General features: G+C 38.8%; 2 protein-coding genes across 4 annotated transcripts in view; one reads left to right on the top strand and one right to left on the bottom strand.

Moving 5' to 3' along the window:
- Window positions 1-9,633, top strand: part of scube3 (signal peptide, CUB domain, EGF-like 3) — a 72,728-nt gene extending 63,095 nt beyond the window's left edge. For both annotated transcript variants that reach the window (XM_042407838.1, XM_042407837.1), the window contains 13 exons: window positions 3,068-3,190; window positions 3,361-3,477; window positions 4,181-4,276; window positions 4,399-4,515; window positions 4,751-4,912; window positions 5,045-5,248; window positions 5,394-5,555; window positions 5,653-5,820; window positions 5,933-6,094; window positions 6,179-6,376; window positions 6,499-6,651; window positions 7,927-8,006; window positions 8,343-9,633. In XM_042407838.1, the coding sequence (XP_042263772.1) occupies window positions 3,068-3,190; window positions 3,361-3,477; window positions 4,181-4,276; window positions 4,399-4,515; window positions 4,751-4,912; window positions 5,045-5,248; window positions 5,394-5,555; window positions 5,653-5,820; window positions 5,933-6,094; window positions 6,179-6,376; window positions 6,499-6,651; window positions 7,927-8,006; window positions 8,343-8,495 (1,895 nt within the window). In that variant the 3' untranslated portion in view covers window positions 8,496-9,633. The remainder of the gene's footprint in view (window positions 1-3,067; window positions 3,191-3,360; window positions 3,478-4,180; window positions 4,277-4,398; window positions 4,516-4,750; window positions 4,913-5,044; window positions 5,249-5,393; window positions 5,556-5,652; window positions 5,821-5,932; window positions 6,095-6,178; window positions 6,377-6,498; window positions 6,652-7,926; window positions 8,007-8,342) is intronic.
- A 1,688-nt stretch (window positions 9,634-11,321) lies between these two features.
- Window positions 11,322-16,801, bottom strand: si:ch73-217n20.1 (zona pellucida sperm-binding protein 3 receptor). 2 transcript variants are annotated; one of them, XM_042407843.1, is made up of 11 exons: window positions 16,684-16,801; window positions 16,397-16,594; window positions 15,038-15,137; window positions 14,880-14,953; window positions 13,929-14,156; window positions 13,648-13,836; window positions 12,399-12,495; window positions 12,201-12,274; window positions 11,931-12,110; window positions 11,657-11,842; window positions 11,322-11,548 (listed from the first exon to the last, which is right to left on the bottom strand). In XM_042407843.1, exons 1-11 carry the CDS (start codon window positions 16,736-16,738, stop codon window positions 11,520-11,522), a joined length of 1,410 nt encoding a protein of 469 aa, XP_042263777.1. In that variant the 5' UTR covers window positions 16,739-16,801; the 3' UTR covers window positions 11,322-11,519. The 2 variants fall into 2 exon arrangements, with proteins under 2 accessions (XP_042263777.1, XP_042263779.1); XM_042407845.1 differs by having other exon boundaries at window positions 13,648-13,833.
- Between the last annotated feature and the right edge of the window lie 4,916 nt (window positions 16,802-21,717).

Raw genomic sequence — 21,717 nt, 5'->3', positions numbered from 1 at the left:
TCGAAATACATAGCTTTGCAGTGATTTGTTCTTTTTTTTTGGTCTGTTGTTTGACAGGTCTACTGATCAGGAATGTTGCAACAGAATGTAGAATAAGGAATGTTTCTGAGACTAGGGAGCAGTAATGTGTATGGGATCATGAGGTCTGCATAAGCACTAGAGTGCAGTTAGTTACACCTTCAGAAAGTAAAAAATGTGACACATACCATATTGCTGCAACATGCCCAGTTCAGTTCATTATACACCTCTTTCTCCTCATGTTTCCCATCTGTGTCTCTATTGTCACCATCTAATAAAGTCAAAATGCCCACAATATTAAACAAACCAAGTAAAATCCTTCTTACTATTCAAGTGCCACATATTGGAGGGACATTATGACATTATTATTTAGTCCATTAAAGGACTGGTTCACATTTTTTCAAGTCTGTCCTAAAACAATTGTAAGGTGCCCAAATGAACATTGACACATGTTTTTCTTTATGTCATCAATCCTCTTGTTCATACTAGCCATTAAAAGATACCTTCAAATTGCACTTTCAATGAGGGCCAAAATCTACAACCTTCTCTCTGTGCAAAAATGTATTTAAAGTTTAGTTGAAGCTAATATGAGGCTTCAACCATCCAAATTAGTCAAATCAAGTCAATATCTTTCAAAGTTACAGTCTTTTTGGTGCCATCCCTCATATTGTCTTCAGATAAACTTTTTAATACATTTTTGCTCAAAATGAGGACTATGGATTTTGTCCCCCATCAATTGTAGTGTAAGCACATGTGGGTGGCTCTTCTAATGGTCTGTGTGCAAAATCTGTGTCAATGTCTATATGGACACCTGATTGTTGTTTTAAGACAGACTTGAGAAATTGTGAACCTATCCTTTAAAGTTACCCAGCAATGACTAACACCTTTCTAAAGCTCATATTTGCTTACATTTATTTTATCTTTTCAATTTAGACTGAGTCAGGTTTGGTAGTGATGGCATTGCATTGTATTATATTGTAAAGTGCTGTCCACCCCTGTATGTATTTGTACTATATTTTGTGTGGGTCTAATAGGTTCATGGGATCCATTCCACATGTAGGCAGCTATATCATCTGTCAGCTGAGGGAATAAAAGCACCAGAATTGGATTTGTAAGGCTTTTGCACTCACATGATGGACTGTGATCAGGCCACACTGAGCTGCTGAGAGGAGAGAAGATGGTCAGGCGTAAATGACTCTCTATACCATTGTTGAGAGAGCCGGTGATGAATGATTTCCCCTTGCTTTTCATCAGCGCTGTCGGAACTGTTAGATAACCCTAGAGATTTATGGCGCTCCCTGTTGTACTCTCTCACTCCCTGCCATAACGAAGGTTATGTTATTCCCCTTGTGGTTTATCAACCGAAATATAGCTGCCAAACAATCCAGAAAGCTGTGCTCAGTGTTTAACAATAGACTCACCCTAAATAAACCCAATTAGGTCAGTGACCTGCTGTCAAGCGTTGTGCTGAGGCCTGTCAACATTCCTCCCAAGCAAGAGTATATCCAGCCATTCCCCCTCTCAGCTAGCAAAACAATCTGCTCATTTTTGCTTATCTGGTAAGAAAGTAGACTTGCAGCAGTTGTGACTACATATTTTGCAAGTATTTTCAAATTTACCTTATTTGACAGACCTTGATAGAAATGCATTCTTCTGGTACTGACAAATGTACAGTATGTGTACATTTGTATACAGTACATCTAAGAAAAAGACTGAAGCTTAACCCCCTCAAAGTACACACACACACACACACACACACACAGTTGAAGTTTATGTCTTAACAGATGAAAGTTAATTGGAAAAAAATACAGAAAAGCTTTCCAGATTGTGCGTTTAGAAAAAATCTATTTAGAAACTCCCTTTACAATTTTTGGTAGGATTGGGAGTTGATTATAAATGCAGCTGCTGATGAGTAAGCACAAAAAATTAATTCAAATCGAAAGTTTGCCACATTTCCATGAAGTCAACTCCTGAGTCAATTCCCAAATTCCTCTCCATGACACAGGGAATTGTTGAGTCTAAATGTCAGTTTGTCTTTTTTTTTATTTTGTCCTTTTCATCTTGGCTCTGCTCTGTAAGAGCATGCAAGAAAAAAAAAAAAGACTAAAGAGATCTGTAGAAAGGTCAGCGAAGATCTATTTGGTTATATTTCAAGTATGAGAGGAACAAAGAAGTCAAAACAACAGTTGCTGGCAGATGAGCTCTGCTTACATCAGATATTCTTTGTTGAGTTCTTTGTCCTTTAAATTTAGCGCTTTGATGCGGAGGATAAGCAGCGCATCTCTCAAAACATTTCCAAGCAGCTCTGGCTACACATTGGCAGAGCGCTGTTGATGAAGTCATCATCTTCTTCAGGGAGTGCCGAGGTATGCAGACTGTTTTTATTCAGGGTGAATAATTGAATGAGACGAGGAAGAGCATATTTCATATCAGCGGGCCAGATCATCAATCACTGCCATTATCTCTGTCTCTTTCCCGGTGTCTCCGCCACTTGTCCGCAGCCTGCCACATCCTCAGCTCTACCCACTAAACGAATTTTCTGTCTGGCGTCGATGGCAGCCAGCCTGCATCTGGTTCCTGGATGCTTTTAGTGGTTTTTAGCTCAGCATGTGTTTGAAAAGGTGATTGTAATTTACTGCCTACCACAAGTCTTCCTCATTGAAGACCAGAGAAGTTTTGACCACGAAATTGAATGTGGCAACATCAGAGCAAGGAATCACTCCTCTATTTACATGCAACACATTAATCTTCTGAGAATTTGACAGGACAGGATGAAGTGAAATGACCTCACAGGAACTCCTCATTCACAGCTGCCAGCTGTTCTGTTTCTTAATAGGATCATTTCTCCTTCTGTTAATTCAACAGAATTGATTTTTGATTGTTTCTGAATGTTTGTGATTTCATCATCATCAATGAAAATCCTTTTTTTCCTCTCATATTTTTCTGTTTTAGAGTGTTATAAACAGGGTAGGTGTGTACAAATAAAGTCATTTAAGTTCGATTTATGTATGTCCAATAAATGTTTATATGTTAATGGATCTATTTACAGATATTGATGAATGCAGTATAAATCGAGGCGGTTGTAAATATGGCTGCATTAACACTCTGGGGAGCTACGAGTGTACCTGTCCACCAGGATACAAGCTGCACTGGAACAGGAAAGACTGTATTGGTATGTAGCAGCACTGCCCCCTTGTGGTTAAATAACTGAAACACACTGAAAGCTTTCTCAGTTCTACAAGTCAGGTGTCTTGTTCTAGTGCATTGCCAATCTTTCTCTTTCTCTCTCTTGTTTTCATTGAAAACAGTGTGTGATTGAGTGTGGGTTTTGTTTTCCTTCAGAGCTGGTGAAATGTCCTCCTGGACTGGTAGCACCAAAAGCCACTCTGACCTGCAGCAAGATGGGCAAGAAAGAGAGCTGCTCTCTTACCTGTGCTTCTAAGGCTCACTATCTGGCAGGTATGTCACCAACAAATAGTGTGCAATCAAAAAACACCAAACAGAGGTCTCTTAAATTAAAAATTATAAACATTTTTGTCATCTTCTTACAGCATTATATCCCTGTGTGTGCACTGTGATATATCTTTGTTTATTAGGTACTAGTAGACATGACAGATGGAGTTCACATAATTAAATATATATTGACCTTGCACTATTGGCAGCTAGGAAATACATTGCTATCCATTGGGGATCCACTGTTTTGCCAACTCCTTCACAGTGATGGATTGTGCATTCTTTTTTTTTGACACTTGAGGCCTGGAAGGCAGGAAAGGCTTATTCTAACATTAAAGGGAAACCTCAGGAATTTCACAAAAGTTTGCATTTTCAGATGAGTTTTGATTTTTGGACACATTTTTAAACTATTTAAATTTTTAAAAAAAAAAACACACACACACAACAAAAATGACAAAAACCAAAATGATCTGAGCCTTGATACATAGACCTTTATATCAATAAGTATTGTTTATGTATGCATATGCATTTTTGTATGCCTATGTGTATCTGTAAAGAGTGTAGTTTTGTCTCACTCATTTATGGATTATTTTGGGACACCATAGTTCGTGTTATGTGCATATTAATTGTGGATGATATTCCTTAATAAACTCAATTTAAAAATTAAAATTTCTACTTACTTATTTTGTTTGTATGCAACCTTTTGCAGAGTCTGACAACAGCTACTCGGTGAGCTGTGGTATCCCCATTCTCAGAGGGAAGTCCCCTTCCAGGCTCAACTCCAGCAGTAGTCAGAGCTGCATAGGTTGGCTGCTTTCCAGACTGTTACAATCAAACACATTTCAACAATCCAGTCTTTATATCACAACTGCACAGATGAAGTTGTTGAAGTGTGCTCCTACCCACTCTTTCTGTGTTTGTCTGTAGAGACTTTGGCCCCTCCAGTGAAGCACACAGCTTCTTTCAAGATTAAAAATGCCAAATGTCACCTACATCCTAAACTGAATGGCAGAACAGAGGACAGAGGGCGGACACTAGGACCAGGTCAGTCTTTATCTGTGTGTGTATTGCTGTATACATATGCTGGTATTTTTTGTAGAAATACAAAGGAATACATACATCAATTATTATAAACTGTCTGCTACTATTGAGCCATACCTCCAAAGAAAGTATAGAGCTCAATGTTCAAACATTCATTCAACAATCATTATTATTATTATTATTATTATTATTATTATTATTATTGGCTCAGAGACTATGCGATATCATATGTCCACAGGAAGTGGGCAGCCCTGCAGTAACTGCCTGGTGACATTTGTCAACCTCAAATGTGACTCCTCCAAGAAAACTAAAGGGCGGCGTGCTCGCAACCCCTCTAACAAAGAGGTAACACGCATTACTTTGGAGCTGGAAGCTGAGGTCAAACCTGGAGACACTACAGGTCAGTTGTCTCATTAAAAGTTGCCTGTATTGACCTTGAGATCATTTTACTGTATTGCCAAACAGATTTTTATTGATAGTCAATAACATATTTCTTAAAAATAATTATTTTCATTCAATTACACATGACCAGGGAGTTGCAATCTCAGCTGCCTGAGACAGCGTATGGAGAAGCAGGTTAAGACATATATTAAGGCTCTGAAGAAATCCATCAACCAGGAGCGCTTCCTGATCCGAGTTGCAGGTTTGGAATACGAGGTTGCCCAAAAACTTCCCCAGGCTGCTCCCGCTCAGGAGAACTGTGGCCCAGGCTGGGAGAGGGACAGCGGCCGATGTGGTAAGACTAGAGAGCAGGACCAGGAGTGTCAGATTAATCATTTTACTCAGAAGTTAGAATGTAATCTTATTTCCAGCGACTTATTGTACATCACTGTACAATACAAGGTGGCGTGAGCTGAAGTCTGTTGTGGATATTTTCTCAGTCAGATGCCTGCCAGGGTCTTACTACCATGGTGAGCAGGAGCGCTGTGTCCAGTGTCCGCCTGGCACTTTCCAGGAGAGGGAGGGGCAGCTGGCCTGCGACCTCTGCCCTGGCAGCGATGGCCACGGGCCTGTTGGAGCACGAAACATCTCCTCCTGCGCAGGTAGTTCCCAGGGACAATGTTAAACATGTATTTCTGGTCCAGTGAAGGGTTGCTATGCTTAAACCTGCTCTCTCTATGTTCCAAAAATCAAATCCAGGCCAGTGTCCCACAGGGTATTTCTCCAGTGATGGGTTCAAACCTTGTCAACCGTGCCCTCAGGGCACCTACCAACCAGACTTGGGACGGACACTGTGCTTCCCCTGTGGTGGAGGACTGAGCACCAAGCGGGAGGGTGCAAGCTCCTTCCATGACTGTGAGGTCAAAGGTCAGCTTGTGCTATTTATATATATATATATACACACATACATACATACATATATTCAAACACTCTGCAAAACCTTGCCCACTTAATGTGTTTCTTCAATTTTACCCTGCAGTTCAGTGCTCTCCAGGTCATTATTACAACACCACAGTACATCGGTGTATCCGCTGCCCTGTGGGGACCTATCAGACAGAGTTTCGACAGAACTACTGTATTTCCTGCCCTGGAAACACCACCACTGATTTTGATGGTGCCACTAGTGTCTCTCAGTGCAAGAGTGAGTATGAAAATTGCTGTTTTGAGTCTTAAGGTTTCTTAAAAATAAACTGGAATCTAATTTGTTTTGTTTGTGTACGTCTAGACAGGCAATGTGGTGGAGAGATGGGTGAGTTCATGGGTTACATTGAGTCACCTAACTATCCTGGTAATTACCCCGCTAATGTGGAGTGTATTTGGAACATCAACCCGCCCAGCAAGCGCAAGATCCTTATCGTGGTGCCAGAGATTTTCCTGCCCTCAGAGGATGAGTGTGGAGATGTGCTGGTCATGAGGAAGAACTGTGAGTGTTTCTCTTTCCGGTTGTTATTTCAGTGGAATTCAGTGTTTATATTTATAATTGCACCATACAAGAAGCAGTTCTGAAAACATGATCCATCATTGTCCTTTCTGTGCCCATTCAAGGGTCAGCTACATCCATCACCACCTATGAGACATGTCAGACGTATGAACGGCCCATCGCCTTCACAGCTCGCTCCAGACGTCTCTGGATTAACTTTAAGTCCAACGAAGCCAACAGCGCCAGGGGCTTTCAGATCCCCTACGTCACTTATGATGGTATGTAAAGTGCTCATTTATCACACTAGCTGGCTTTTACTACAAATTGTCATGTCTATAAAATTATACTTTGCATACTGAGAAACTCTGTGACTCAGTTTTCCATCACCTAAAAGGGGAAGTCCACCCAAATGAAACCAACAACAAAATATTTTACTTACCTTTGGTGGTATCTAATCATGTAGATATATCTGGCTCTATTTGCCCTGTTTTTGAAAAACAAACTCTGAGATTCACACATCCCAATACACGTTGTGGAGCTTACAACACTGAAAAAACAACTTTGCTCTTCTTAAACAACACCCCAGTTACTATAAATTATCCCCAGGCATCTTTCTCTAGATCCGTGGTTTACCTACAGTAGAGTTACCATAACACTTTGTCAAGACGAGTCTAGTCTCTGTGAGACTCTACATAGAGCTAAATGCTAATGTCAACATGCTAACAAGCTCACAATCACAACATTAAGCATGCTAACATTTGTTAATTAGCGCTAAACACGAAGCACAGCTGAGGCTGAGGCTGATGGCAAAGTCATTAAGTTTGCAGGTATTAAACCGAAGTATTGGACGAATCACAATTTTAATTTGATGATGCCGCTAGGTTGAAAAGTTAAGGGATCATCAGAGTTATTACAATTCATTTCATCCAGAGGGCAACATGGATGTCTGAACCAAATGTCATGGCAATCAATCAACTAGTTGTTGTGGCATTTCACTCAAAAAGCACAAATGTCAACCTGCTGTTGGTGTTGAGATGAAAAGTCACAGGATTCATCCTCTGGGGACCATAAATGTCTGTACAATATTTCGTGACAATCCATCTGATAGTTGTTGAGATATTTCATTCTGAGCTAAAGTGAACCAAACAACCAACCAACAGACAGATATTCACATTCACATTAAATGGTCTGAAACGTGCAATTCCACACAGGACACTTGAGTCAAGGTTTTAATCCTGCAACAATATGTATTTTAGTTGGGCAGGGTGGCTCTGCTCATGTGACGCTTAAACAAATCTGATCAGGCTTGACACTAAGACTGTCCCTGAGCTCACAAACCCCCCTGGCAGAGCCTGATACACAACAAATGATGAACATGAACATACATTAAAAGAAACATTCACATTGTTTGACTTCTTTGCCCGCCTGAACTATCGCAAGGCTGAAATATTACTATTTCACCACCTAAGCCTGTTTTGGATACACAGCGTGTTTTCAGCATCTCATGAGGTGATGAGTAGTAATTGTATCTTGTGTTGTTTTTGTAAATTCAGAGGACTATGAACAGCTCGTAGAGGACATAGTGCGGGATGGAAGACTCTATGCCTCAGAAAACCATCAAGAAATCCTCAAGGTCAGCATTTTTCTTCCTTTGTACTGTGTGTATTATTGTCTTCATTTATTGTTGGTACATAAGACCACCTGGGAGATGTTATTCAGTTAAGCAATAAGCTGTGTAATACAATAAGCTGTGTTGTTAGCTAAACAAAGCTGTTGCTAGCAAACATATTAGTACTTCAATGAGTCAGATGGTGCAATGATAAAGTAAAAATGTATTGTCATTGTATAGTAGGTGTGTATTTGTTTTTGCAGCATTGTGTAATAGCTTTAATTGTAATTCAGACAGTTATTAAGAACTGAAATATGTGTCTCTAGTGGAACATTTACACCTGTCTCTTCGTCACTACAGGATAAAAAACTGATTAAGACTCTTTTTGACGTGCTGGCTCACCCAAACAACTACTTTAAGTACACCACTCGGGAGTCCAACGAGATGCTTCCCCGCTCCTTCATCCGTCTCATAAGCAGCAAAGTCTCCGCTTTCCTGCGACCATACAAGTAAACGTCACACAGCTGCTGAAGCACCGGATCGTGACCCCCCCCTCCCTCTCCCCGACATCCCCTTCCACCTTACAGGCTACATCCCGCAACTCTCACAGGACTTAAAAACACAAGACATACTAGTATGTTTACCCTCTCTTATTTTCCATAGGCTTTGACAATAAACACTATGCAGACCTGAGAAATACTGAACATTTGTGTTTTTAGGGGTTATGGTCAGTTTCAATTCAGCACAGGTCTGCAATCCCGAGCTTAAGCATTTAGTAGGGATGTAGAGTATGTGAGTGGGTTTGGTTTCTATTGTGTCGTGCAATGACGCAATGAAACCATAAAAATAATAGAGACGCCTATTTCAGACAGTAGGAGTGACGTTTTGTGCTTTGACAGAGTGACGGTTTGAGCTTGATAGAGCTTGTTGTTTTTATTTGCTAAATGAGTGGTCTGAATTCCAGCTCCAACTCCTACCATTAAGTATGACTGTAAATGTTGTGTAAGTGTTGTGTAACCCTGGTACCATCTTCAGTGTCTTGTGTGCTGTCCTCGAGGAGGAGCAGTTGTTGAATTCATGTCGCAGCTGCGTTCCAGGTCATTCAAAGCCTTACTATATTTGAGCTCTTAGAGCAGTTTCCAAGGGTTTTACTGTTAAAACAGTTAATCTGCGTTTTGTTCCGTCTGTCTAAACTGTACCAGCGTTTTCCAACCTTCAGATAATTTCTGTTGCTCTTTTTCAAGGCAACTTAAAGCAAATACTAAAAGGTGGCTTATCATTCCAGGAACACAGTGGACATTTGGGAAATGAATAACAAACTAATAATTGGGAGAGCCACAGAAACGAGATAATGTGATGTCTAGTGGAACATGTCTCTGAGAGAGCGATAGAGAGAGAAATGTCTTTGAGGGACATTATGTTTGCTGCTTCTTGTAAAAGGTCACTTTAATTCTTCAATCTCATATTGTCTTTCTGATGTACTCTACACACTAATAGTCTATAGGTTTAAAACAAAGGAAGCTGAGAATCTGAAATACTTCTTACACACAGTAAATTGATAATCTCACATTGCCTGTCTGTGGACTACCAGTTTTATTGTGTTTTTATTCCAATCTTGTAAATAATGAAAATAAATTAGACGAGGGTTGAATTCTTTAATCCTAATTTGTTTACGCAGGACCCCAGAATCACTTTCTGCCCTTGACGTCCCACCCGTCTCAAATCCAAAGACACCCAATACCCCTTCAAACACCCCACTCACATTTTGGTCTGTCCCAATGAAGACAGCTCTTCCAAAGACCGCCCACGGCCCATGGGTCACGTCGTTTTGTGCACTAGATTTAGAACCCGTCATTCTACCTTTTTAGTACAAGTGCAATGAATGAAAGTAACACACCTTAGTTTTGGTTACACCCTACTGTGACCCGCAACAAAGCTTGTGAAATCTTTGGGATTTCAAAACAGGGTAAAAATCATTTAAGTTTAGTAAAAATCCAATACTGCTTCATTTTAGAATCTGCTAAATAGTTAGAAGGAATAGTTTGACATTTTTGGGAAACATGCTTATTCGCTTTCTGGAGAGTTAGATGAGAAAATTGATACCACTTCTCATGTCTGAATGCTAAATATGAAGCTACAGCCAGCAGCTGATAGCTTAGCTTATGATAAAGACTTGAAACACTGGGAAATAGCTAGCCTGGCTCTATCTGACATTAACATTAACGCCTACCAACTCCTCTAAAGCTCACATATTAACACTGTAATATCTCTTTTGTTTAATCTGTACACAAACCAAAGTGTAAAAACAACTTGAGGTTTTGGGAGGGAGGGGTTATTCACCAGACTATTTCATGGTCTTTGCTAGCTGCCTGGCAACCTCATAGTGACTACAGGACTCCAGGAAGGAGTCTTTCACAAGAAAGTGAATAAGTATACTTCCAAAAATGTCATGACTATTACTTTTTAAAAGTCATTACCACCACCACAGTCATGCAGTCACATTGGTGCAGATGACTGCATGGTCAGTGGGCTAGTGACAACGATAATCCCAACCCTTCCGCTGTATATTCAACCCTCTAAAGAAATTAAATTGAGCCGATGCTCAATGATGATCTCTGATATGTAATGACTTTTTTGGGGGAGGATTTTTCAACCCCATTCATGTAAATAAAAAAAAATATATATAGGTGGAATGGTACACTTAATTTACGTACCAACCAGTATCTTTAAGTACCCAAACTTCAGGATGACACAAAAGGATTTTGAAGACATTGTAAAACTTGAGGGCGATGCTGGGCCAAACTATGAAGAACTCATGTCAGTTAGAAATTCCTCTATAAACACGCACTTCAATTCCAGCTTCAGTCATTGATTATTTACATTTATATCTCCATGTAGATGCAACCAGACATTACAGCATGCTCACTCCTTGGCCCACATGCCCTCATTCCCCCAAAATTCCCCTCCCACCAGAAATCAGCTTCTTTCCTGCAACCTGTTTTTTTTTTTTTGTTTTGGTTTGAATTGTTGCCTTTTAACGAGAGTTTGCTATGATGTATCATAGAGTTGATAATGATATTTGCACTTGAATTGTTATTGCTCATGTAAAGAAATGTCTGGATTTTGTATTGTCTTTTTAAATGAATGGAATTGGTGTTCTTATTTTCTTGTAGCTTGTTTGTTCATGAAATGCTCACTCACCGTTTAGTCTATAGAGATGATACACATAACATTATCAACTGTAAAGAAAAAAAAAACAAATGTACAGAGGTGAATGAAACAAGTTTGTACTTGTTCTTGCCCAAAACACTTATCGAAATAAACATACTGTACTTCAGCTTCATTTCAAACACTTTAATGTCTTTATAATGAGTTTATAAAAGTCAAGTAGGAAAAAGGAAATAACAAAAATATATCATTAGTATATCATTGGTTTGCTTTAGAAGGAAGATTTAGTGTAGCTTAAAGGACTATATTTCCCCATCTTCCACTGGCCTTTGTTTAATGGTTTAAACTGCAGCTCACATTTCAGCTTGTCTAGTAGTGCCGCTGGTATGTCCTCCGTTCTGAAAACAAAAGCCACAAAAGAAAAATGTTTATAAATTTTTTTTAAAAAAGTGTTAGCAAAACTAATATCATCAAGTAACAGATTTACAAAAGAATTGATAGCTTACGTGTTCTTCCACATGTGGGAGGGTCAGGTGACCATTTCCCATCACTACCGCAGGTGACGGTGTTCAGGCCAGTCATACTGTAGCCACGTTTACACTCGATATATAGAGTGTCCCTGTGTTGATACTGGTTGGTGTGAGCTCCCATCCAGTAGGCGTTGGGAACATTTGGAGGCAGACATGTCATTTCTGTGAGGAAACAGAACTCAGTTTTCATTCTATTTATGACAAACAAAAACAGTAAAAAGATTGCTGTGACACTAATAATGTCAAAAACCTTTGCACTGTGGAGGTGGTGAGCTCCATGTCCCATCCTCTGTACACCATATCTCCTTTGGTCCAATAAGTCTTCCCACACGACACTTATAGTGAATCACACTCCTGTATATGTAAGGTGACTCCTGTGTGCCACTCCTCTCAGCATTTGCCACTTCTGGAGGCTCCGGACAATCCACAGCTGGAAAAGGTAAAGGGGTTTTTTCAAAGCTGAAGGGGAAGGACAATTCAAAGCTACCTGACAATGGTATTCATGTTAAAATCACTGCACCTTCACAAACGGGAATACGTCCATCCCAGCCGTTACTCATGCAGGTTCTGGTTGCCTTTCCCACAAGAATATACCTGAGGACAGGATGTGTATGAAGTCACATTTTCAGTGATGGAGAATACAAAAGCTTTAAAGTGTAATGAATAACAGTATGTAAGAAAGCAGCCAGGCTTCAGGCAGTTTTAAGCATTTTCTTACCCCTCATCACAGATGACTGTAGCAACGTCTCCAAACTCGATTCCATCATACATAAACTGTCCATTTAGAATCTCGCCCGCAGAGCCACATGACCTTCCTTTTGAGGATGAAAAGGGAAAGTTTTTGTAGTAGTTTAATAAAGACATTACAACATTTTTGAAATCACTTGTCAGCAGAGATGTAGAGAATTCCTGAACCACCTCACACCTTCAAGGCAACCGTTGTTTTCCCAGCCACAGTATTAAAAAAAAATAAATAAAATAAAATTGAAAGATTAGGCTTCAAACACTGTCATTTTGGTAATTCAGCTCAAGTTCAACAATTTTAAAAAGGATGGGCTCAAAATTTTTTTAAATCTGTCCTAAAAACAGGTGTCCAAATGAACATTGACATGTTTCTACTGGTCATTAAGAGATCCTTCAATGATGCTCTTTCAATGTAAGTGATGGGGGACAAAAGCCACAGCCCTCCTTCCATGCAAAAATACATTAAATTTTTTTTTTTTTTAATTTGAAGCCAATGAGGCTTGAGCCATCCAAATTAGTCAAAATCTTTTAAAGTTACTGTTTTGTTTTTTTTAGGGCCAAATTCTTTTTTTCTTATGATCCTTCCACTGCCACTGAAAAGGAAAAAAAAAAAAAAAAAAAAAGTCCATCGAGACACAAAGAGGGAATTTTTTTTTACTAAAAAGATTAACTGTGAAAGATATCCACTTTATTTGACTAACTCAGACAGCTGAAGCTTCATATCATCAGATAAACTTTTTGTTCAAAACGGGGACTGTGGATTTTGTCCCCCATCACTGTACATTAGGAGAGGATCTTCTAATGGCCAGTATGAACAGGAGAAATGATTACAGCAAGAAAACCTATTTCAATATTCATATGGAAACCTTACCGTTATAAGATGGACTTGAAAAATTGTAAACCTATCCTTTAAGGGTTTACGCTGCATTATCATATATTAATAATACGCCAAAGATTAAAACATGATGTTAACTGGGATGGAAGGAGTTTAAGCTCTGATATAAAGTGTTCATTTTAATATTATATTAAAAATTGAACAACAGTGGCTGAAGAGAATATAGTAAATATAAGTACATTTAAAAACCAAAAAAAAAAACAAAAAAAAAACACTACAACACTAAAGCATGACTGGGAAAATTCATAGACCTCAGACATAATATCCAAAAGCATTTATAAAGCATAAGAGAAAGGCTTGATTGTGAAAGGATTGCAAGAGTTCTTACGTTCACATTTGAGTGTTATCGGTGTCCATTTTCCATTGTCACACATGCGATATCTGCTGCCCCTTGATGGAATGTATCCAATATTACACACGTAATGGACTCTGTCACCAGAAGCGAACGATTTAATTTTGAAGTACTTGTCAGCAGGGCTGGCATTTTCGATGGCTTCTGGTACCCCACATTTACCTGCTGAACAGATTGATATTTTCCAGCCAGGAAAGTGTCAGTTTAGATCCAAAATCCTTTGGCAAAAGTGAGCATCTAGTAGAAATTAAACCCACCTTCTTGATAGCCAGGCGTTGGTTCATTTTTATCAGGTGAGGGCAGGCACTGTGGGGGTTTAGGCTGCCACTGGCCGTCTGGCCCACATGTGACCTGCTGAGCTCCATCCAGCTGGAAACCTGGGCTGCAGGTGAAGGTTACGTTCTCTCCCACACGGTACACAGAAACAGATCCACCACTCTTCACAGAGTTGGCCACAGCAGGACTTGAGCAGGTGGTCTCACCCTCTGAAGAAATCAGAATAATTTTCCTGTTAACATGTATTCTTTTCTATGAAAGTGTGTAACAACATGTTTAATAAGTAAGATTTACCCAATTTACACATTTATTCTCTCTAAGATCTAGAAATGCATACAATATATGTAATCAATGCCAGTATACATAATTGATATACAGTAGGTGTTCAATTGGCAAATGCAGACAAATACACTCTGCTCGGGCTATTTTGGGGTTGTCTGTATCACACAAAAACAAATTAATCCTGCTATGCCTGGAGGAAAATGTCCTATTAGACAGGTTTAGCTCTGAGCACCTGATTAATCCAAAGTAATAATCTCCTTTTCAAATCAGATGAAACTTACGTGACTTCACATTGCACAACTCAAAGCCAGTTTGCCAACTTTGTTAGCAAGATGGAAAATATGTTTCGATGAATTAAGAGATTAAACAAAATACCGTCATAGTTTTTCCAAAGTATTTGTTACTCATTCTTAAAAAAAAAAAAAAAAAAAAAAAAAAAATCACAAAACTGCTCACGTCATTAACAAAACAAAAACAACACTCCTCAAGGTGCTGCCAATCATGGTGTAAAGAATATGACTGGCTCACTAGTGTTTCGCATACTTTGGCATGTATCTGTGTATGTACGTGTGTACATTTTTTTTGCTTTATTAATTAAAAAAAAAAAAAACAAAACAACAAAACACTGAGTCAGTAAGAATGCCGAATACCTTCACAAGAGGGGACTTTGCCAGTCCAGCCGGTCTTCTTGCATATCATGTAGTTGCGTCCTTTCAGAGTGTATCTGTCAACAAGGACATACTGTCAAACACAAACTCAACAGTTTATACAAACCAAATAACCATGAGTTTATAGAGGCACAACTCACCCACTGTTGCATACTGCGTAAACCTTCTCCCCAACAAATGAATTCCCTTCATACTCAAAGTGCCCATTTGGCAGATCTCCGGCATTGCCACATGATTTCTCTGTTTGAAATATGAGAGAGAGGAGGTAGGGGATTAAATGGAGAAACAAGACGGCTTTATTTTACAAAGTTGCAAAACAACTCACATAACCTGCTGCAAAGCCTGCTCGCCAAGTGAGTTTTGCCACAAGCATCTGGGGGGGACTTATCATAGAGGCGTTTCATTTACTAATGTAAAGGGTCTTTGAGCAAAACAAGCTTCAAGAGCCCAGTTGTGCCTGACCCTGAGCAATCATAATAATCACAAGTATTCAATTATTCTGTGTTGTACAGTACTGGGGTCAAAATTTATATAAAAATTTGATATAAGGTGATATAGTTGTAGTGGCGTATACTACTGTACACCTCATCTTTGTAGTTTTAAAAACAGGTTGCTCTTGTGCTGCAGTTATGAAATTCAGATTAGAAGCACTATTAGGACACACAATAGTCTCCTTGTAGTCATCCGCCTACGCAGAGCAGCAGAGTAGATACTGATTCTATTTTAGCAAAGACTAAAACATATCAAATTTACCAAAAGATACTTATTTAGTACAGTTTTCAGTACTAAAAAAAAAAAAAAAAAAAATCAATCAAGGATGAGACATTGACCACTGATAAGAGATGCATTCAGGATCTTGGACTTCATTTTTACTATATGTATGCATTTAAAATCATGTTTGTTGTTGTTGTTGGCCTGCCACTTGAGCTCACCGTCTTGTGTTGTTTTCAACGCTGTGTGGTGAAGCCAAAGATAAAAATTTCCAAAAATGTAGACAATAAAAGTTCCTAACTACTAACTAGGATCTGTCAACATGAGCAAGTCCAAAAATGAAGCTTTGAGGACATTAAAATGAATTAGATATTGTAGACTAGAGACTCAGTTGAAGACCATAAACACGTAATGGTAGTCAGTATCAGAGGTTCTAAGGACATTTCTCTTTCACATTTAAAATATTAAATGTCATCTCATAGTCCAGCAGTTAAAATTGTATCTGAGGTTTGGTTTAATATTTTATAAATAAAAAAAACGTAATAAAACTCTTTTCCATGCTGATTTTCTTCTTGAATTTAGTCAAGACATCAACTGAACAACATGTAAGTCTCTCATTTAACCACTAGAGAGCTTCAGACAGCTTCAGACTGTTGATGGGCCCGTTTTAAATCCCTTTAAATCCTCATCCTCCACGTCAAGCCTCAGGCAGGATAAACCATTTTTAACCGTATGTCTGCCTTTTTAATTACTGAGTTGGATTGCCAATAAGTATGTCAAGTACTTACTTTCACATTTTAGTGTGAGCTTGGTCCATTCTCCATTAATACACTGCACGGCCCGGCTGCCTCTGTGAGGAATGAAGCCTGTAGCGCAGTTATAGTACACCTTCTCCCCGACGTTAAACCTCGGTCTCTTGGTATACTTCTCGGCTAGTCTGGTGGACGGGTACTTCGATGGTGGAAAGCATTTCTTAGGAATTTGCGCTATTTTTTTTTGGAATATCAAGTATCATTAGTTAAAATATCAAAACATGCATAATCTGTGATTATTTTAATTTCTTTTTGTACTTTACCTGAGGCAAGTGAGGCAAACGATAAAATCAGAATATTCCACCCGGCACTCCACATATTTGTCGTCCGTTTTGCTCGGTGCGTAAACAAATCTTCCAAGACGGATCACAAGTGCCAGCAGGAGGATCAGATCAAGCAATTTATAGAGGAGGAGTGAAAAAAAACGGGAGCAGCCCAGGACACCAGCTGATTGAAATAGCACAATCACAGACGTGAGGACAAGACAATAGCAAACAGTTCAGGAACAAAGATGAGGCTGAAGCACTGTTAAATACACATATAACAGGACAACAAAGGAAAGAAAAAAAAACAAGATAGGAGGGGAAATACAGCTAGAAAAATATAGATTGATGGCTCATTGCACCTCGGAAAGTAATTGTGACTTTATTGTGAACATTCAATTATGATAATCATTCAACTAAACATTTATCTTTTCACTCAGCACCCCTAATTACAAGATGGTGATCTGAATAAATATCTTTAAGAGCCAAAAACAATTAAATGTAATCCCCAACAGGCTTAAGTAAGCCCATAAACTACATGTGGCGCAGTGGTTACCCAAACCTTGAATCAGTTAAAACCAAGTTAGATTTCCAGTAAGGAATAGGTGTCCTATTTTTAATTCTTAAGAAAGTCTATTAAGACTTTTGAAAAACATAAAAAAGACTGTGAAAGTCCTAAAAGAACGAAACATTTTTTTCTTATAGAGGGGATAGAAGGTAAATAAAATCCTTTGACTGGAGTTGAGACATTAAAGCAACAAACTCCCATCAGATTTCATCTCGAACGTTCAATGGATAGATAGATAGATGTTGATCGTAATGGTTTTGTCAATTTGATCCTTCAATAAGCCCAAATTACAAATAGGGCATTGAGGATCACAATAAATGTTTGAGCACAATTGCATTTAGATTGAAACATGTCGTCATTACTACATTAGTCATTTTACCACTGTATGAGGCTCGTGAACTATCGTCATAAGAGTTGTCAACCTCCCCTATCAACATTTCTATGTTCTGATAATTGTTCTGGTTATTTATTTCAGTAAATTGGTTGCGTCACAGATGAGTTTTGCCAACTGCTGCCAAGGTTTGACACAGTGACTTCAGCAGCAGTGCATTCCAGCAGCATTAACGGAAGCTGCATTCATATCTTTTACGTAAGACAATACCGCATTGTAAAAACACTTAATTACAAATAAAAGTTACACATTATTTGGAGCATTAAATTATGGATACATCACATGTAAGCACTGTTTTAAGGTTGTAGCTGCTCCATCTGTGCTACTTGAATATATATTTTATGACATTGGTTCCCAACCTGAGGTTCACGAACCCTCAAAGGGTCACAGGATAAATCTGAGGGGTCATGAGATGATTAAACAGTACTCAAAGGATTAAGCATTGCAAAGGAAAAGGACAAAATCAAGCAGCAGAACCAGAAATATTGGCTTTTTTTATTCTATACATTCTTCTTCCTTGTCAAAACTTGGCACCTACATTACCCACAATGCCACTCGGCCACATGATTCAGGTGCAGGAGACTGATGTAGGCTCGAGCTGCTAGCCTTAAGCAGAGATGTGGAGCAGATGGGAGCATGCTATTGATATTCCCTTTTAACAAATAATGAATTTTCTGACTTTTTCCCTTGTTTTTGTAATATATTGGATAGTGTAACCCTCTCACACCACTAAAAAACAGTTTGCTTTTTAAGGGTCTCAACCAGTTTGAATGTTATAATCTTAATTTACAAAGTATGTAGTGACTATACAGCCATCAGAAGGACTTAACAGGGTAAAAATTACAACATTTTCCTCTAAAAAGGAAGTGCAGTAGAAGTATAAAGTAAATATAACTACCTGAAAATGAATAGTATACAAGTAAATGAACTGCATTGCCTCTTCTGCCCAGCATTGATTTATTTCCCCCATAAGTTACAGAGCAGGTAAGAACACACTCATCACTCATCTCATTAGTCTCTGACACACAGTGGAGATGTTTTGACTCCTCACACTAATGATGAAGAAGTCTTGCCTGAGAATATTAAAACTAAATGTCAGCCAAAGACCTCGCTGTGACCCGAACCTTCATGACCTGATAGACACCTACACAGTTGAAGGACCAGTGTGTAAGATTTAGTGACATCTAGTGGTGAGATTGCAGATTGCAACCAACGGAATACCACCTCCCTCCTCTTCCCCTGCCTTTCCAAGTGTGTAGGAGAACCTATGGTGGCTGTGAAACTCACAAGAAACGCAAAAGGCCTTCTCTAGAGCCAGTGTTTGATTTGTCCGTTCTAGGCGTGAATTTAGGCGTCACAGCAGCTTGCAGATGAGATACCCAGAAATACAATTGATTAGTTGACCTTTTCCTCTTCCATTTATCTGATGACTCACTCTGCAGCTAATAAAAGTAAATCTCATTCGTTGAAAGTATGTAAACTGAAGTAACATTATAACTGAGTTTGAAGGCTGTTGTGCAAAGGCATCGAGTTCATGTATGTACCGTATAGTATGTGCACACACACACACACACACACCAACAAACACATATCCTGTCGAAAAAAACACAGAAGAGATAACACATGCAGGCCTTTAAAAATACGACATTCTGATAGATATTTGTGACAAGGATGTGTAAATCAGTGGTCCTCACAACTGTTGATACATCCATGTGGAGAAAAGCCTGGGATAAATAGCAAAACAAAGACGTGAGATATTTGAGGTGGAGAGTATAGATGTTCCATGTGATAGATAAGAGCAATACCTCTTTTTGTGCTTCTTTAATTTTGAACACAGTCTTCTGAGTCTGCTGCACTGAAACCGTTCAGAGAGTCCTGCAGGATGCGAAGGGAGAGGAAGTACAGTGTTTTAATAAAAACACCAGAACAGAAGAGGTATGAGGCGTTTGTTTTGACTGGCACAAACTGAACATGAGCTAATATTAAAATGTGAGGTAACCAGTCAGGGAAACTGTCTGTCTCCCTTCCAAGTTCTTGAAATACAGCAAGTAATTAAAAAGGTCATTTCGGGAGCAACAACATAGGCACTCAGAAAAAACTACAAGATCTAGCCCTTCACATCCAAAATGCTTGTGAAGGACGCTTTTGTTTGTTGTAAACAGCCACACGGAGAACAGAATGTCATTGTTTTTTTTTTATCAGGGCTCTGATCTGTGGAGTAACCCATAAGAAATTATAGTATTTTATTAACTAAATTAGTTTGGCCATTGATTATCAGTTTTTAAATATTAACTTTACAAACCGACATAAAAAAATACTTACCTGGTTTTTATGGTGGCTGTGAAACTCACAAGAAACACAAAAGGCCTTCTCTAGAGCCAGTGTTTGATTTATCCGTTCTAGGCTACTGTAGAAACATGGCGGGCTCCGTGGAAGACGACCTGCTCCCTATGTAGACATACTTATGAATATTATAACCATGTCCGCCAAGTCCGTTCTGCTAGATGCTGCAAAGTTCTACACACTGCACCTGTAAATGTAAATGTAATGCACTTGTATCATCATCTAAAGGATATAACTACATCAAGTTAAATGTATCTTTTGTTCAATTTTTTTTTCACTAGTAACACAACTAAGAATGACAAACACATTAGCGTACTGTACATGCTTTCTTTGTAAATATCTGTAGCCTAGTTCACTCATTCAAGGATGAATTCAGGCGTCACAGCAGCTTGCAGATGAGATACCCAGAAATACAACTGATTAGTTGACCTTTTCCTCTTCCATTTATCTGATGACTCACTCTGCAGCTAATAAAAGTAAATCTCATTCGTTGAAAGTATGTTAACTGAAGTAACATTATAACTGAGGTTGAAGGCTGTTGTGCAAAGGCATCGAGTTCATGTATGTACCGTACAGTATGTGCACACACACACACACACCAACACACACATATCCTGTCGAAAAAACACTGAAGCGATAACACATGCAGGCCTTTAAAGATATGAGATTCTGATAGATATTTGTGACAAGGATGTGTAATACAGTGGTCCTCACAACTGTTGATACATCCATGTGGAGAAAAGCCTGGGATAAATAGCAAAACAAAGACGTGAGATATTTGAGGTGGAGAGTATAGATGTTCCATGTGATAGATAAGAGCAATACCTCTATTTGTGCTTCTTTAATTTTGAACACAGTCTTCTGAGTCTGCTGCACTGAAACCGTTCAGAGAGTCCTGCAGGATGCGAAGGGAGAGGAAGTACAGTGTTTTAATAAAAACACCAGAACAGAAGAGGTATGAGGCGTTTGTTTTGACTGGCACAAACTGAACTTGAGCCAATATTAAAAGGTATTAAAATGTGAGGTAACCAGCCAGGGAAACTGTCTGTCTCCCTTCCAAGTTCTTGAAATGCAGCAGGTAATTAAAAGGTCATTTCAGGAGCAACAACATAGGCACTCGGAAAAAACTACAAGATCTAGCCCTTCACATCCAAAATGCTTGTGAAGGACGCTTTTGTTTGTTGTAAACAGCCGCACGGAAAACAGAATGTCATTGTTTTTTTGTATCAGGGCTCTGATCTGTGGAGTAACCCATAAGAAAATAAAGTATTTTATCAACTAAATTAGTTTGGCCTTTGATTATCAGTTTTTAAATATTAACTTTACAAACCGACATAAAAAAATACTTACCTGGTTTTTATGGTGGCTGTGAAACTCACAAGAAACACAAAAGGTCTTCTCTAGAGCCAGTGTTTGATTTATCCGTTCTAGGCTACTGTAGAAACATGGCGGGCTCCGTGGAAGACGACCTGCTCCCTATGTAGACATACTTATGAATATTATAACCATGTCTGCCAAGTCCGTTCTGCTAGATGCTGCAAAGTTCTACACACTGCACCTGTAAATGTAAATGTAATGCACTTGTATCATTATCTTAAGCATATAACTACATCAAGTTAAATGTATCTTTTGTTCAATTTTTTTTTCACTAGTAACACAACTAAGAATGACAAACACATTAGTGTACTGTACATGCTTTCTTTGTAAATATCTGTAGCCTAGTTCACTCATT

This window comes from Thunnus maccoyii, chromosome 4, assembly GCF_910596095.1.
Source record: "Thunnus maccoyii chromosome 4, fThuMac1.1, whole genome shotgun sequence".
Classification (NCBI taxonomy): Eukaryota; Metazoa; Chordata; class Actinopteri; order Scombriformes; family Scombridae; genus Thunnus; species Thunnus maccoyii.
Note: the sequence above shows the minus strand (reverse complement) of the source record. Positions and strands in the feature narration are given on the sequence as shown.